Source organism: Dromaius novaehollandiae, chromosome 33 (genome assembly GCF_036370855.1).
Source record: "Dromaius novaehollandiae isolate bDroNov1 chromosome 33, bDroNov1.hap1, whole genome shotgun sequence".
Classification (NCBI taxonomy): domain Eukaryota; kingdom Metazoa; phylum Chordata; class Aves; order Casuariiformes; family Dromaiidae; genus Dromaius; species Dromaius novaehollandiae.
In genome coordinates, this window is record NC_088127.1 from 1,151,284 (window position 1) to 1,166,787 (window position 15,504).

Here is a 15,504-nt window from a genome sequence, read left to right on the forward strand (position 1 = left end):
GGGTCCCCGGGGGGGATTGGGGGTCCCCGGGGGGTCGGGGGTCCCCGGGGGGGTCGCGGTGCCAGCAGTGCCCCCCCCCAGGAGCTGGCGGCGCTGGGGCTGCCGCCGGGGGGGGGCCCGGGGGCGCTGGCCGGGCTGCTGCGGCTCTACCGGGAGGCGGCGGCGGGGGGGGCGCGCCGGGACCGGGAGCTGGCGGCCCTGCGGGAGCGCCTGGGCCCCCTCCAGGTCAGTGGGGTCCCGGGGGGGGGGGTCACCGTCCTGGGGGGGTCCCTGGCCCCGCAGGGACCTGTCCCCTTCCCTGGGACCATCCCGTCCCCATGGTGTCCCTGTCCTTACGGTGTCCCCGTGCCCACGGCTGTCCCGTCCCCACGGTGTCCCTGACTCCAGGCTGTCCTTGTCCCCACAGTGTCCCTGTCCCTGTGACATCCCTGTCCCCGTCCCTGGGGTTGTCCCCGTCCCCACGGTGTCCCTGACTCCAGGCTGTCCCTGTCCCCACGGTGTCCCTGTTCCTGTGACATCCCTGTCCCCGTCCCTGGGGTTGTCCCCGTCTCCACAGTGTCCCTGGCTCCAGGCCATCCCCATCCCCATGGTGTCACCATCTCTGGGGTTGTCCCCATCCCTGCAGCCTCCTTGTCCCCACAGCGTCCCTGTCCCCATGGCATCGCTGTCCCCGCAGTGTCCCTGTGCCGGGGGTCGGCATCCCCACAGCATCCCTGTCCCCACAGTGTCCTCGTCCCCATGGTGTCCCCATGTTGGGGGTCAGTGTCCTCATCCCCACGGCGTCCCTGTCCCCACAGTGTCCTCGTCCCCATGGTGTCCCCATGCCGGGGGGGGGTCAGTGTCCCCATCCCCGTGGTGCCCCCATCCCCATGGCGTCCCTGTCCCCCCAGCATCCCCATCCCCACGGTGCCCCTGTGCCGGGGGTCAGCGTCCCCACGGCGTCCCCATCCCCACGGCGTCCCTGTCCCCGCAGTGTCCTCGTCCCCATGGTGTCCCCATGTTGGGGGTCAGTGTCCCCATCCCCACGGCGGCCCTGTCCCCACAGTGTCCTCGTCCCCATGGTGTCCCCATGCCAGGGGGGGATCAGTGCCCCCATCCCCGTGGTGCCCCCATCCCCACGGCGTCCCCATCCCCGCGGTGCCCCTGTGCCAGTGGTCAGTGTCCCCATGGCGTCCCCATCCCCACGGTGTCCCTGTCCCCACGGTGCCCCTGTGCCAGCGGTCAGTGTCCCCACGGCATCCCCATCCCCGCGGTGTCCCTGTCCCCACGGCATCCCCGTCCCCGTGGTGTCCCCATCCCTGTGCCGGGGATCCGCATCCCCGTGGCGTCCCCGTCCCTGCGGCATCCCGGTCCCCGCGGCGTCCCCGTGCCGGGGGTCAGCGTCCCCACGACGTCCCCCCGGTGTCCCCGCGGCGTCCCGGCGCGGGGACACGGCTGGGGACACGGCGGGCGGCAGGCGCGGGTGGCAGCGTGCGCCCGGGAGGTCGCGGGGGCCCGCGGCGGTGCCGAGCGGCTGCGGGAGCAGAACCGGCGCTTGCTGGCGCAGCTGGAGGCCGAGCGGGCCGAGGTGCGTGCCGCGGGGGGGGGGGGGGGGTCTCGGCTGGGGGGGGGTCCCGGCCCGGCCCCCCCCGACCCCCCCGGCCAGGTCGCCAGGCTGGGGGCCGCCCTGGCCAGCCGCAGCGCCCAGCACGGCCTCGAGGCCCGGCGCCGCGAGCAGGAGCTGGCCCGGCTCAAGGAGCGGATGGCCGAGAGGAGGGACCGGCGTCCCGGTGAGCGGGGCCCCCCCCGAACCCCCCCGGGACCCCCGAACCCCCTCGGGGACCCCTGGGCCCCCCACATCCCCCTCGGGTCCCCCTGAGCCCCCCAAACCCACCTGGGGACCCCTGGGCCCCCCACATCCCCCTCGGGTCCCCCTGAGCCCCCCAAACCCGCCCGGGGACTCCTGGGCCCCCCACATCCCCCTTGGGTCCCCCTGAGCCCCCTTGAACCTCCCTGGGGCCCCCCCGAACCCCCCGGGGCCCCCTGGGCCCCCCACATCCCCCTTGGGTCCCCCTGAGCCCCTCTGAATCCCCTTGGGGCCTCCCCAAACCTGCCCAGGGACCCCTGGGCCCCCCACATCCCCCTCAGGTCCCTCTGAGCCCCCCCGAACCTCCCTGGGGCCCCCTGAACGTACCCGGGGACCCCTGGACCCCCACATCCCCCTCGGGTCCCCCTGAGCCCCCCCAAACCTGCCTGGGCACCCCTGGGCCCCCCACATCTCCCTTGGGTCCCCCTGAGCCCCCCTGAACCAGCCTGGGGACCCCTGGGCCCCCCACATCCCCCTCAGGTCCCTCTGAGCCCCCCAGGGCCCCCGAACCTGCCCAGGGACCCCTGGGCCCCCCAAATCTCGCCCTGCTCCCTCCAAACCTCCTTGGGCCTCCCGTGAGCCCCCCGGGTCCCCCTGCCCCGATGCATCTGAGCCCCCAGACTTAGACAGCCCCCCCCAACCTGGCCTGCCCCCCCACCCGGTGGCCCCCCCAAACCAGCCCCCCCGTCCCGCAGCCATGGAGCTCCTCAACGCGGTGCCGCGGGCCGGCGGCCGGCGAGGGGCCTGGGGGGCCACGAAGACGCCCGGCACGTAGGAGCTGGGGGGCAGGGGGGGCGGGGGGCTGGGCAATGGGGCTGGGGGCTCCCTGGGACCAGGCAGTGGGGCTGGAGGTGCCCCAGGATGGGGAAATGGGGCTGGGAATGGCGCTGGGGGATCTCTGGGGCTGGGGCAATGGGGCTGGAGGGGTCTCAGGGCGGGGAAATGGGTGTGGGGGTGCCCAGGGTGGGAAATGGGCTGGGCCAATGGGGCCAGGGGCTCCATGGGGCTGGGAAATGGGGCTGGGGGCTCCCTGGGGCCGGGAAATGGGGCTGGGGGTGCCCCAGGGTGGGAAATGGGGCTGGGGGCTCCTGGGGCTGGGAAATGGGGCTGGGCAATGGGTCCAGGGGCTCCATGGGGCTGAGCATGGGGCTGGGGGCTCCCTGGGGCCAGGCAGTGGGGCTGGGGTGCCCAGGGTGGGAATATAGGGCTGGGCAATGGGGCTGGGGGCTCCCTGGGGCCGGGCAGTGGGGCTGAAGGAGCCCCGGGGTGGGCAATGGGGCTGGGACCTCTGTGGGGCTGGGCAGTGGGGCTGGGGCTCCCTGGGGCTGGGCAATGGGGCTGGGACCTCTGTGGGGCCGGGCAGTGGGGCTGGGAATGGGGCTGGGGGCTCCCTGGGGCTGGGCAGTGGGGCTGGGACCTCTGTGGGGCAGGCAGTGGGGCTGGGAATGGGGCTGGGGGCTCCCTGGGCCGGGCAGTGGGGCTGGGGGCTCTGGGCAGTGGGGAAGGGGGTCTGGGGGGGGGGCAGGGGCTGCCCAGGACCAGGCAGGGGCTGTGGGTCCGGGGTCGCCCGCGCTGCCCCACATCCCCCCCCTCCAGGAAGGCGTCGTCATCGCGGGGGGCGTGCGGGGTCCTGGGGGTCCCGGCGGGGGGGCGGCGGCGGTGCTGCCCCCCCCGGGGCCCCCCGGCTGCGGCCACGGACCAGGAGAAGGCGGCGGCGGCGCTGCGGGCCGAGGCGGCGGCCGCGCGGGAGCTCATCGCCCTGCAGCACCGCTGCCTCCAGGTTGGGGGGGGCACAGGGACCCCCCGCGCTGAGCCCCCCCCCACGTGTCCCCCCCCCCCCCCCGGCGCAGGGGGCAGAATGGGAGCTCGTCCCCCTGCAGCACCGCTGCCTGGAGAGGGGGGGGAGGGGATGTGGGGTGCCCCATGCTGACTCCCCCCCCCCATGTGTCCGTTCCCCCCCCGTGCAGGAGGCGGCGGGGGGGCCGGGGGGGGCCCCGACGCGCTGGCGGAGCAGCTGCGGCTGCGGGAGGAGCGGGGGCACCTGGCACGGCAGCGACGGGCCTTCGAGCGGGAGCGACGCGCCTTCACCGAGGCCGCCGTGCGCCTGGCCCGCGAGGTGGGGGCACCCCCCCCCCGGGACCCCCCGGGGACGGGGACACCCACCCGGACAGGGGCCCCCCCCCCGGGGACGGGGACCCCCCCAGGGACGGGGACACCCTGCCCCTCAATATTGCCCCCTCCCCCCCAGTCTCTGGGCCTCCTACTGCCCCCCCCAGCCCTGTGACCCCCCCCCAGCCCTGTTTCCATTGCCAGCCCCCCCCCCCCATTCAGTCCCATTGCTCCTCTCCCCCCCCAAGCTGCCCTCAATGTTGGGACCCTCTTTTGGGGGGGGGGGCTAGGACCCCCCCCCCCACTCTCTAGCAGCCCATCCCAGCAGTGGCCCCCCCCCCCTTTGCAGCCAGGACCCCCGCACCCCCCCCCCCTTTGGGCCCTTGGGGCCCCCCCTTACTCTGGAACCCCCCCCGGGATCATGACCCCCCCCCCACTCCAGGGCCCCCGGGCTGATCGGCCTGGGCCCTGGGGGACCCCAAGCCCCCCCCCCCCCAATCTCCTGCTCCCCCTGCCCGGGCTGGGGGGGGGTATGCACCCCCCAGGGGTGCCCCACGGTGGGGGGGGAGGGGGGCAGTGTATGGACACCCCCCCCCCCCCCCCCCCGCAGCAGGAGCAGCTGGAGGCGGCGCGGTGGGAGCTGCTGCGGCAGGAGCTCGTGGGCGCCTGGCCGGAGGGTGAGTGGGGCTGGGGGGGGGGGGGGCGGGGGCACGGGGGGGGGCTGCCCCCCCCCCAGCCTGTGCAACCTCCCCCCCATCCCCACAGAGTTGCCCCCACCCGTGAGCTGCCCCCCGCGGAGCCGCCTGGGAGCCCTCGAGGGCAGGTAGGGCGGGGGGCGGGGGGGGGAATGGGGCAGTTAATGGGGGGGGTAATCGGGGGGGTAACAGGGCAGTTGTTGGGTTAATGGGGCAGTTAGTTATTGGGGGGGTAACGGGGCAGGTAATGGGGTTAATGGGGCAGTTAATGGCTTCCTGGGGCGTTAATGGGGCAGTTAATGGGGGGGTAGTGGGGGCACTGACAGGGCTCTGCCCCCCCCCCCCCCCCCGCAGCCCCCCGGACCCCTGGGAGCTCCGACCCCACGACGCCGGCAGCCTCGGCCTCCCCCGCGGCTCCTTGTAGCCCCTCCGCGGCCACCGCTCGCCCCATGGACACGGCTCGCCCCATGGACACGGCTCCCCCCATGGACATGGCCCCCCCCCCCCCCAACGGCCACCGCTCGCCCCACAGCGCTGCCCACGGTCGTGTCCTGCTGTGGGGCGCCAGGTTGTACCCTCCCGCCGTGGGGCAGACAGGCCCCGTCCCCGCCGTGGGGCAGACTGTCTGTGTCCCCCGCCGTGGGGCAGACGGGTCCTGTCCCCGCCATGGGGCAGACGGTCTGTCTCCTGCCGTGGGGCAGATGGTCCCTGGCCCCACCGTGGGTCGGGCCCTGTTCCCCCCCCCCCCCCCCCCCGGGCCTCTCTCTGTCCTTGCAATAAAGCGCTGAAGCACCGCTGGGACCGGACGGGATGGGGCCCGGCAGCACCGCCAGTGTCCCACAATGCTCCGCGGCACCGCTGCACCACCAGTGTCCTACAATGCCCTGGGGCAGCGCCGCCAGCGGCCCACAATGGCGGCCCTGCACCACCAATGTCCCACAATGCCCTGGGGTCCCCCGAGGTCCCACAATGCCGCGCGGCAGCCGCCACACCCACCCCTCCCGGCCTGGGAGGGCGCCGCCGCCGTCCCACAATGCCCCGCGGCGGCGCCCTTCCTCCCTGCGTGCCCTGCGGCGCGCCTCCTCGCCCTCCATGTCCCGGCATGCAGCGCGCGGAGTCCGCCATGTTCCCGGCGTGCCGCGCGCGCGGGTCCGCCGGGCTCCCGGCATGCAGCGCGCGGGGGCTCTCTGGTGGCGGCGGGCGCTGAGCGGCGGCGGCGGGGCCGGGGCGGCGGCGGGGCCGGGGCCGGGGCCGGGCCGGGCCGATGCCGCGGGCTGGGCTGACGCCGAGGCCGGGGCCGTTGCCGAGGCCGGTGGCGATGGCGACGGCTGGGTGGAGCCGGCGGCGGGCGCGGGGCCGGTGCGGGCGGCGGGGCCGGGGGCGGCGCGGCGGCCTGCGGGGCCTGGTCCGCCTGTGGCCGCGGTTCCTGAGCGCCGCCGAGGAGGCCGCGCTGGCGCGAGCTGGAGCCGGTGCTGAGCCGCCAGCGGTACCAGTTCGACCACTGGGGACGGGGTGAGGGCCGGGGGGGGCGGGGGGGGGGGGCTGGGTGCGGGTCAGCGGTCACTGGGGTGGGGGAGGACCGTGGTCAAGGGTCACGGGGGTCCTGGGGCTGAGGGGAGCTGGGGGGGGCGTTTATGGGTGCTGGGAGGGTTTGGGGAGCTGGGGGGGGGGGTCACAGGTCAGGGTCACTGGGGCTTGGGGGGAAGCTGGGGTTATGAGTGGGGTCAGAGGGCAGCAGGGTCAGGGGTCAGAGGGTATTGGCGGGCATTGGGGGAGTCAGTGGACACAGTTCGGGGTCAGAGGGCAGAGGTCAAGGTCAGCACACCGATTGGGGACAGGGTCAGGGCTGCTGGTTGCCAGGCAGCGGGGTCAAAGGGCACAGGGTCAGAGGGCACGGGGTCACCGTGTCCCCCCCGCCCCCCCAGGCGATCCGGGGCTTCCGGGAGACGGAGCGGGGGCGCTGGGGGGCGGCGGGGGGGGCAGCGCTGCGGCGGGCGGCGGCGGCCGCCTTCCCCCCGGGTGCCCCCCCCTGCCGCTGGTCCACGTCCTCGACCTGCACCCGGGCGGCCACGTGGCCCCCCACGTCGACAGCGTCAAGGTGGGTCCGGGGGGGCCGTGGGGCGGGCTGTGGGGCTGCCCCACACTGATCCCCCCCCCCGGTGTCCCCCCCCCAGTTCTGCGGCGGCACCATCGCGGGGCTCTCGCTGCTCTCCGCCAGCGTCCTGCGGCTCGTGAGCTGCCGCGACCCCCGCGAGCGCCTGGAGCTGCTGCTGGAGCCCGGCTCCCTCTACCTGCTGCGGTGAGGCGGGGGGGCACCGGGGGGGGGGGGGGAATAGGCAGGTTTGGGAGGAGCAGTTGGTTCAAGGGGATGGAGCAGGTTTGGGGGGAAATGGGGCAGGTTTGGGAGAGGGGAAACAGGTTTGAAGGGAAATGGGGTAGTTTGGGGGGGGCAGAATGGGGTATGGTTTGGGGGGGGCAGAATGGGGTATGGTTTGGGGGGGGACAAGACAGGCTGGGAGAGGGAAAATGGGGCAGGTTTGGGGAGGGGGGGATAGAGAAGGTTTGGGTGGGGGGGGGAATGAGCAGGTTTGGGGGGAAATGGGGCAGGTTTGGGGGGGTAGAGAAGGTTGGGGAAAAATGGGGCAGGTTTGGGGGGGCAGAATGGGGTATGGTTTGGGGGGGGAACAAGACAGGTTGGGAGAGGGGGAAAAAGAGCAGGTTTGGGGGGAAATGGGGGCAGGTTTTGGGGGGGGGCGGATGGGTTTGGGTGAGACGGTGCCAGTTCAGGGAGCAGCGGGGCAGCCTTGGGGGGGGCCACATGGGGCCAGTTTGAGGAGCGGGACTGAGGAGGATCCGGCTCCGGTTTGGGGTGAAAAGGGGCCGTTTCAGGGCGGCGGCGCTGACCCCCCCCCCCTTCCCCCCCCCCCCCAACAGCGGCGCCGCCCGCTACGACTTCACCCACGAGATCCTGCGGGATGAGGAGTCGTTTTTCGGGGGCCGCCGGGTGCCCGGGCCGCCGCGTCTCCCTCATCCTCCGCAGCCCCCCGGAGCCCCCCTAGGCAGGTGAGGGCCCCCGCGCGCCCCACGGCCTGCCCCACGGCGTGCCCCACGGCCCGCCCCACCGCCCCGTCTCCCCGCAGCACGCAGCCACCACCGACGCGTCGTCCATGGCTTTATTGTGGCCCGGGGCGGGCGGGGGGGGGGGGGGTCGAGCTGCGCGGCAGCAATGCGCCCCCCCGTCGCCCCCCGGCTCCGCGGTTTGGGGCGAAACGCGGCGCTTTCAGCCCACGCAGCGGCAGGCGGCGGCCGAGAGCTGCCCCACCTGGCGCCAGCGGTGCCCGTCGTCGAGGAAGGCGACGTCCTCGTAGCGCGCGGGGCGGCAGCAGGGCGCGGGGGGGGCGGCGCGGGGGGGCCGCAGGCGGGCCAGGGCCAGCGCGTGGTTGGAGCGGGCGGGCGGGCAGCCGCCGCCGCAGTACTTGAAGAGCAGCGTCTCCTCCGAGGCGTAGCCCAGCCCCAGGTCCCGCGCCCGCACGGCCAGGCTCCGCAGCCCGCACGGCCCCCCCGCCGCCTCCTCCGCCCCCCCCGCCGGCAGCGGGAGGAGGAGGAGGAGCGGGAGGAAGGCGGCGCCGAGCGGGGCGGGGGGCATCCTGCCTGGCGGGGCTCCGGCGGCGGCAGCGCTGGGCGGCCGGGGGCTCCGGCCCCCTTTATCGGGGCCTGGGGGGGCGGCGCGTGGCCCTGGCGCCGCCCCCGGGAGGGGTTTACCCCCCCCCCGGGGAGGGATTTAGCCCCCCCGGGATGCTCCGGAGAGGAATGTGCCCCCCCGGGGCTTCCCCAGAGCAGGATTTTGCCCCCCGGGTCACCCCAGAGGAGGATTTACCCTTCTGGGTCACCCCAAAGAGGGATTTACCCCCCCCCCCGGGGCCACCCCAAAGGGGAATTTGCCCCCCCCGGTCACCCCAAAGAGGGATTTACCCTCCTAGGCTGCTCCAAAGAGGAATTTGTCCCCCTGGGGCTTCCCCAGAGCAGGATTTTGCTCTCCCTGGATCACCCCAAAGAGGGATTTACTGCTCTGGGGCTGCCCCAAAGCAGGATTCAGCCCCCCGGAGCTGCCCCAAAGGGGGATTTGCCACCCAAAGTGGGATCCCCCCCCAAGGGAATTCCCCCCCCCCCAGGTCGCCCCAAAGTGGAATTCCTCCCCTGGGAGCTCCGGGCCGGCAGCTGGCTCCCCCCGGCGCGGGGATAAATCAGGGCCCGGCCGCCACATTCTTTCCGCTGCCGCCCGGAGCCAAGGGAAAAACCCATCAATTGCCGCCGCCGCGGGAGCCGGCTCCTGCTTCCCGCTGGGAAAACCCCCCCGCCGCGGCCGGGACGCGGGGGCTCCGCCACGGGGGTGGGGGGGCTTGGGGCGCGGGGGGGCCCTACTCTTTGAGGAAGAAGTGCATCTTGTCGTTGATCATCTTGCGCTCGGGGTTGAGGCGCTTGAGGATCTGGGCGAGGACGTTGACGGTCTGCTCGCTGCTGAGCCCCGTCTTCTTGGTCTGGAACTTCTTCAGCAGGTCCTTGGTGGTCATGGGCTTGCGGGTGAGGTAGCGCCGCACCGCCTCCTCCGTCAGCTGCACGTCGCTGGGGGGGCACGACGTGGGGGTGAGCTGCGGCCCCCCCCCCCCCCCCAACACCGCGTTTCCCCCCCCCCGGGTTCCCCCCCCCGGCGCTCACCCGCTGCTGGGCGTCGACTTGCCCGACTGCGGCTGCGGCGTCGACTTGCCCGAGCCGGGCTGCGGCCCCGCGTCCAGCTTGAGGCGCTTGGCGGCCGGCAGCTCCCCCGCCGCGGCCTGGCGCTTCCCTGGGGGGGGACACGGCAGGGGGGGAGACATTGGGGACACCCCCACCCCCGGCTCAGAGCCGCACTGGGGTCCCAGGAGCCCCTGGGGACACCCTGGAGCTGCCCCAAGTCACCCTGACCCCCCTGGAGCCACCCCAGGGTGTTGAGGCCCCTCTGAGACGCCCCAGGAGCTGCTCAGAGTCACCCCGGGGTGTCACAAGCCCCCTCAGAGCCACTCTGGGGTACCAGGAGCCCCCCAGGGCCACCCTGGGGTGTCAGGGGGCTACCTGGACCCCTGTAGAGCCACCCTGGGGCGTGACAAGCCCCTGGGACCCAGGTGTGACACCCCGGGGTGGCACAAGCCACCTGGAGCCCCCTCAGAGCCACCCCAGAAGCCCCTCAGGGCCACCCCAGGGTCCCAGGAGCCCCTCAGAGCCACCCCAGGGTGTCACGAGCCACTTGGAGCCCCCTTAAAGCCACCCCAGGGTCCCACGAGCCCCCCAGGGTACTAGGAGCCCCTGGGGGCCACCCCAGGGTGTCACAAGCCCCTTGAAAGCCACCCCAGGGTGACACAAGCCATTTGGAGCCTCCTCAAAGCCACCGGAGCCCCTCAGGGCCACCCTGGGCCACCAGGAGCAGCTCTGAGTGGCCCCAGGGACCCCCCGGCTACCCGGGGCAGTTCAGAGCCCCCCTGAAGCCCCCCAGGCCCCCCCGCCCGGGTGCCCCCCCCACCTTGCTCCAGCTTGGAGGCGGCGGCGCGGAGGGTGGACGAGGTGCTGCCGGGCTCCACGGTGGGCGTCCCCGGGCGGCTGCCGCCCCGCGAGCTGCTGGCCGAGCCCCGGCGCTCCTTCTTGGGGGGCGTCTTCTTCTTCTAGGCGGCGACGGGGGGGTCAGGCCGGCCCGGGGGGGCCCCCTGCCCCCCCCATCACCCCCCGGACCCCCCTCACCGCCATGAAGAGCGCCGACGAGGTCTCGCTGTCGATGTCGCTCTCCTCCGAGGTCTGCGACTCGTCGCTGCTGTCTGTGGGCGCCCAAGTGTCACCACCGGCCCCGTTCCGGCTCCTTTCACCCCAAAACCACCCTTTTTTTCCCTTCTTCCCCCCCCCCCCTTTGAACTGGACATAAATGCTGCTCCCCCCTCCCAGAGCTGCCGTCTCCAGGGCTGGTTTGTGTCGTTCCCCCCCACCAAAACACACACGATATTTTCACCTTTCTTCTTCTTCTTCTCCTGCGGCGTCGGGGCCTTCTTCTCCTCCTCTTCCTCCTCCTTCTCCTCGGCAGGTTTCTCCTCCTCGCTCTCCTCACTGCTCTCACTCGCCTCGTCAATGCCTGCAGCAGGGAGGGTGGCAGCGGGGGGTGCCGGGGGGGGGCCCGGGGGGGCCACAGATTCCCCCCCCCCCGGGGCCGTGACGCACCTTTGGGGCCGTCCTCCTCCTTGGTCACCTTGGGCTTCCCCACGTCCTCCTCCAGCGAGCTGCTGCGGGAGGGAGGGAGGGGGATGCCGTGGGGCGGGGGGGGCTGCGTGCCCCCCCCCGGGCACCCCCCGTGCCCCCCCCCGCCTACCTGGAGGCGTCGGACATGTAGTCGACCTCCTGGCCCTCGAAGTCGCCGTCGTCGCTGTCCTCGAAGGCCTCGTCGTCGGAGCCCTTCTTCTTCTTCTTCTTCTTGCCCGGTGGCGGCTTCTTCTTGGGCTTCGGCGCCTTCTCGCCTGGGGGCGGCGGGGGGGCTCAGCCCAGCCCCCCCCCCGGGCCTCCCCCCTCCCCCCGCAGCCCCCCCAGCCTCACCCTCACCCTCAGCCTCGCTGGCCTCGCTCTCGTCGGAGCTGAGCTCCAGGTCGTCCTCCAGGTCGTGGATCTTCAGCTCGCCGCCCTTCTTCTTGCTCTTCTTCTCCTTCTCCTCCTCCTCCCCCTCGTCCTGGTCCCGCAGCCGCCGCTGCTGCATGATGCTGAAGTGGTTCAGCACCTTGTTGCGCCTGCGCCAGAGCGAGGGCGGCCGGTGACCCCCGGCTCCGGGACGGCCCCTCTGCTCGGGGACGGCCCCTCCGGGACATTCCCCCCGGCTCCAGGACGTCCCCCCGGCACTGGGACGTCTCCTCTGGCACCAGGACATCCCCTCCAGGACGTTCCCCCCGGCTCCAGGATGTCCCCTCCGGCTCAGGGACGTCCCCCCACAACTCCAGAATGTCCCCCTGGCCCCCGATCCAGGACGCGCCCCGCTTCCCCCGCCCCAGGACGTCCCTTGTGGCACTGCGATGTCCCCCTCCAACTCTGGGACGTGTCCCCTGCCTCCGAGATGTCCCCTCTGGCTCCGGGACACCCTCCCCCCAGCTCTGGGGTGGCCCCCCAAGCTCTGGAATGTCCCACAGCTGGTTCCAGGATGTCCCCTTAGCTCCAGGACATGTCCCCCAGCTCTGGGGTGGCCCCCCAAGCTCTGGGATGTCCCCTTAGCTCCAGGACATGTCCCCCAGCTCAGGGGTGGCCCCCCAAGCTCTGGGATGTCCCCTTAGCTCCAGGACATGTCCCCCAGCTCTGGGGTGACCCCCCAAGCTCTGGGATGTCCCCTTAGCTCCAGGACATGTCCCCCAGCTCTGGGGTGACCCCCCAAGCTCTGGGATGTCCCCTTAGCTCCAGGACATGTCCCCCAGCTCTGGGGTGACCCCCCAAGCTCTGGCATGTCCTCTAAGCTCCACGACATGTCCCCCAGCTCTGGGGTGACCCCCCAAGCTCCAAGATGTCCCCCTCTGGCTTCAGGACAAGTCCCCAGCAGCTCCAGGGCGTCCCCTCAGCTCCGGGAGACGTTCCCCAGCTCTGGGACGTCCCCCCCTGCTCTGGGACACGTTCCCCAGCTCCGGGACGTCCCCCCCCGGCTCCGGGACGCCCCCCCGGCCCCCCGCTCACCTCTCCCACTCCTCCTCGGCCTCCTCGGCCGTGAGGGTGCGGTGCTTGGCCACGGGGGTGAAGTTGTACCAGTTGTGGACGGGGAAGGCCTCGAAGGCGCCGTCGGGGCACTGGGTGAAGATGTAGTAGGAGGCGTTCTCGGTGACGCCGCCCTTCTTCACCCCCTTGTACCTGCGGGCGAGGGCGGGGCTAGGCCGTGCGTCCCCCCCGACCCCCCCCGACCCCCCCGGCCCCCCGCTCACTTGCGGCCGGCCTTGCCGTTGACCTTGAGCAGCCAGGGCTGGTCCTCGGCGCGGAACTCCTTGAGGACGATGCCGTACTTCTTGCGGCGCGCCTCCTCCCGCAGCTTGCGGTTGAACTCGCTCCCGGCGCCCGACTCTGGCATCTCCTCCTCCTGGTAGATCTTCTTGTTGCTCAGGTCCCGCTCCATCCGCGCCTGCGCGGGGACGGCGCGCGTCAGCACGCCCAAGCCCATCCCCGAATCCCGCCGGCCCCGAATCCCATCCCTGAATCCTGTCCCCGAATCCCATCCCTGAATCCTGCCATCCCCAAATCCCACCTTCCCCCAATCCTGCTCTCTCTGAATCCCATCCCCGACTCCTGCCATCCCCAAGTCCCATCCCTGAATCCTGCCGTCCCCAAATACCACCCCTGACTCCTGCCATCCCTGAATCCCATCCCTGAATCCTGTCCCCACATCCCATCCCCGAGCCCTGTTATCCCTGAATCCTGTCCCTGAATCCCAACCCCAAATCCTGCCCTGCCTAAATCCCGCCATCCCCAAGTCCCATCCCTGAATCCTGTCCCCAGATCTCATTCCTGACTCCTGCCATCCCCAAATCCCACTCCTGAATCCTGTCACCCCTGAATCCCATCCCCGAGCCCTGTTATCCCTGAATCCTGTCCCTGAATCCCATCCCCAAATCCTGCCCTGCCTAAATCCCGCCATCCCCAAGTCCCATCCCTGAATCCTGTCCCCAGATCTCATTCCTGACTCCTGCCATCCCCAAATCCCACCCCTGAATCCTGTCACCCCTGAATCCCATCCCTGAATCCTGTCCCTAAATCCCATCCCCAAATCCTGCCATCCCTAAATCCCATCCCCGAATCCTGCAGTCCCCAAATCCCAATTCCTGCTGCCCCCGGACCCCACAGCCCCGATCCGGCTGCCCCCCCCGGCGTCCCTGTCCCCCCCCGGCGCCGGCAGCCCCCACCTGGTGCCAGGTGGCGAAGTTGACCTTGTCGGCGGCGTTGAAGGCCATGATGTTGTACTTCTTGGTGGTGTTCCTGGGGGAGAGCCGCCGTCACCCCGGCCCCCCGTGCCCCCGCGGCCCCTCACCGTCCCCTCTGGCCCCACTGTGCCCCCCCCCAGCAGCAGGGACTCACTTGGGCACCCGGACCACGTACTCGGTGACCAGTTGGCTACTGGTGCCCTGTGGAGAGAGCAGAGGGTCCCTTGAGGTCCCACTAAGGTCCATGGGGGTCCCACCGGGGTCTGTGGGGTCCCAGCAGGGTCCGTAGGGTCCTACTGGGGTCCCTTGAGGTCCCACCAAGGTCCATGGGGGTCCCACCGGGGTCTGTGGGGTCCCACCCGGGCCTGTGGGGTCCTACTGGGGTCCCCTGACGTCCCCTGAGGTCCCATCAGGGTCCATGAGGGTCCCACCATGGTTCGTGGGGTCCCAGTAGGGGCCGTAGGGTCCTACTGGGGTCCTCTGGGATCCACAAGGGTCCCACCGCGGTCTGTGAGGTCCTCCGATGTCTATAGGGTCCCACAGGGTCTGTGGGGGTCCCAGCAGGGTCCTCTGAGGCTCGTAGGGTCCCCTGGAGTCGCATCCGGGTCCATAGGGTCCCACGAGGGTTCGTGGGGGTCCCATAGGGTCCATGGGGGTCCCACCAGGGCCCGCTGAGGCTCGTGGGGTCCCACCACGGTTCATGGAGTCTGTGGGGTGCCCTGGAGTCGCGCCCGGGTCCGTAGGGTCCCAAGGGGTTCATGGGGGTCCCACCGGGGCCTGTGGGGTGCCCTGAGGCCCAGGGGGGTCCCACCGGGGCCTGTGGGGGTCCCATGGGGGTCCCACCGGCTCCGTGGAGGTCCCATGGGGTTCATGGGGTCCCACCAGGTCTGGGGGGTGCCCTGGGGCCCATGGGGGTCCCACTGGGTCTATGGGGGTCCCATGGGGGTCCCACTGGGTCTATGGGGGTCCCATGGGGTCCATGGGGGCCCCACCGGGTCTGGGAGCTGCCCTGGCCCCCCGGAGCCGGCACTCACCAGCGAGGCCATGGCTGCGGCAGCCGGGAGAGGCAGGAGACCCCGAACGCACTGGGGGGTCCTGGGGGGAGGCAGGGGGTGAGGGGGAGCCCCGCAGCAACTATGGGGTCCCTATAGGGCCCTTGTAGCCCCCTAAGCATCCTTCACAGCCCCAGGAGCAGCTATAGGGCTCTTATGGCCTCTCCCATGGCCCCAGGAGCCCCTATAGGGCTCTTATGCCCCCCCAGAACTCCCCATGGCTGCAGGAGCCCCTATAGGGCTCTTATGGCCCCCCAGCATCCTCTATGGCCCCAGGAGCCCTATAGGGCCCTTATGCCCCCCCAGAAGTCCCCACGGCCCCAGGAGCCCTATAGGGCCCGTATGGCCTCTCCCATAGCCCCAGGAGCCCCTACAGGGCCCTTATGTCCCCCCTCGCTCCCCCAAGAGCCCCTATAGGGCCCCAGAGGCCCCTGTTTCCCCCTCCCAAACCCTCCCCGTGGCCTCCGACCTCCCTTTAGGGCCCCCCGGGGCCCCGTAGCCCCCCGCAGCCTCCCCCCGGCCGCCCCGGAGCCCCCCTAGGGCCGCCCCGGCCCGCCCAGGGCCCCCCCGAGCCCGGTCGCGCCCCCCCCGGCCCCACCGCGCTTGCGCCGCCGCCGCTCCGCGCCGCTGCCGCCGCTCCGCGCACCCGCCGCTGCACTGCGCAGGACCGGAAGTCCCCAGGAGCAGCACCGGAAGCGGAAGCACCCTCCCAACGCCCGCTTCCCGGAAGCGTTGCCACGGCAACCGCCGCCCGCGCCGCGGCCGGGCCCCGCGCGGGGGGGCCGGACCCGAAGAGCCGCTTTTTCACCCCAAACCCGCGCGCGCTTCTCCCGCCCCCCCCCCCGGTCCCG

At 72.6% G+C, this 15,504-nt stretch overlaps 3 protein-coding genes across 4 annotated transcripts; 2 read left to right on the forward strand and 1 right to left on the reverse strand.

Annotated features, from left to right (window-relative positions):
* Positions 1 to 82: 82 nt before the first annotated feature.
* ALKBH7 (alkB homolog 7) lies at positions 83 to 10,618 on the forward strand. The gene is given in 13 exon segments (XM_064499213.1): positions 83 to 1,567; positions 1,646 to 1,769; positions 2,542 to 2,617; positions 3,443 to 3,610; positions 3,814 to 3,962; positions 4,566 to 4,632; positions 4,721 to 4,778; positions 6,576 to 6,675; positions 6,678 to 6,748; positions 6,825 to 6,949; positions 7,585 to 7,659; positions 7,661 to 7,713; positions 9,204 to 10,618. Coding segments are annotated over 12 exon segments (2,043 nt in total). The 5' UTR covers positions 83 to 586; the 3' UTR covers positions 7,710 to 7,713; positions 9,204 to 10,618.
* LOC135323936 (basic salivary proline-rich protein 4-like) lies at positions 7,727 to 10,618 on the forward strand. Its single transcript, XM_064499170.1, has 2 exons — positions 7,727 to 9,294; positions 10,348 to 10,618. Exon 1 carries the CDS (start codon positions 7,877 to 7,879, stop codon positions 8,891 to 8,893), a length of 1,017 nt encoding a protein of 338 aa, XP_064355240.1. The 5' UTR covers positions 7,727 to 7,876; the 3' UTR covers positions 8,894 to 9,294; positions 10,348 to 10,618.
* On the reverse strand, positions 9,069 to 15,347 carry GTF2F1 (general transcription factor IIF subunit 1). Of its 2 annotated transcripts, none has more exons than XM_064499169.1 (14): positions 15,252 to 15,347; positions 14,636 to 14,696; positions 13,756 to 13,802; positions 13,584 to 13,656; positions 12,612 to 12,805; positions 12,370 to 12,540; positions 11,263 to 11,444; positions 11,036 to 11,180; positions 10,888 to 10,946; positions 10,682 to 10,801; positions 10,420 to 10,493; positions 10,205 to 10,343; positions 9,367 to 9,493; positions 9,069 to 9,273 (listed from the first exon to the last, which is right to left on the reverse strand). In XM_064499169.1, the coding sequence occupies exons 2-14, from the start codon at positions 14,645 to 14,647 to the stop codon at positions 9,069 to 9,071; spliced, it is 1,548 nt and encodes a 515-aa protein (XP_064355239.1). In that variant the 5' UTR covers positions 14,648 to 14,696; positions 15,252 to 15,347. The 2 variants fall into 2 exon arrangements, with proteins under 2 accessions (XP_064355239.1, XP_064355238.1); XM_064499168.1 differs by having other exon boundaries at positions 10,888 to 10,949.
* Between the last annotated feature and the right edge of the window lie 157 nt (positions 15,348 to 15,504).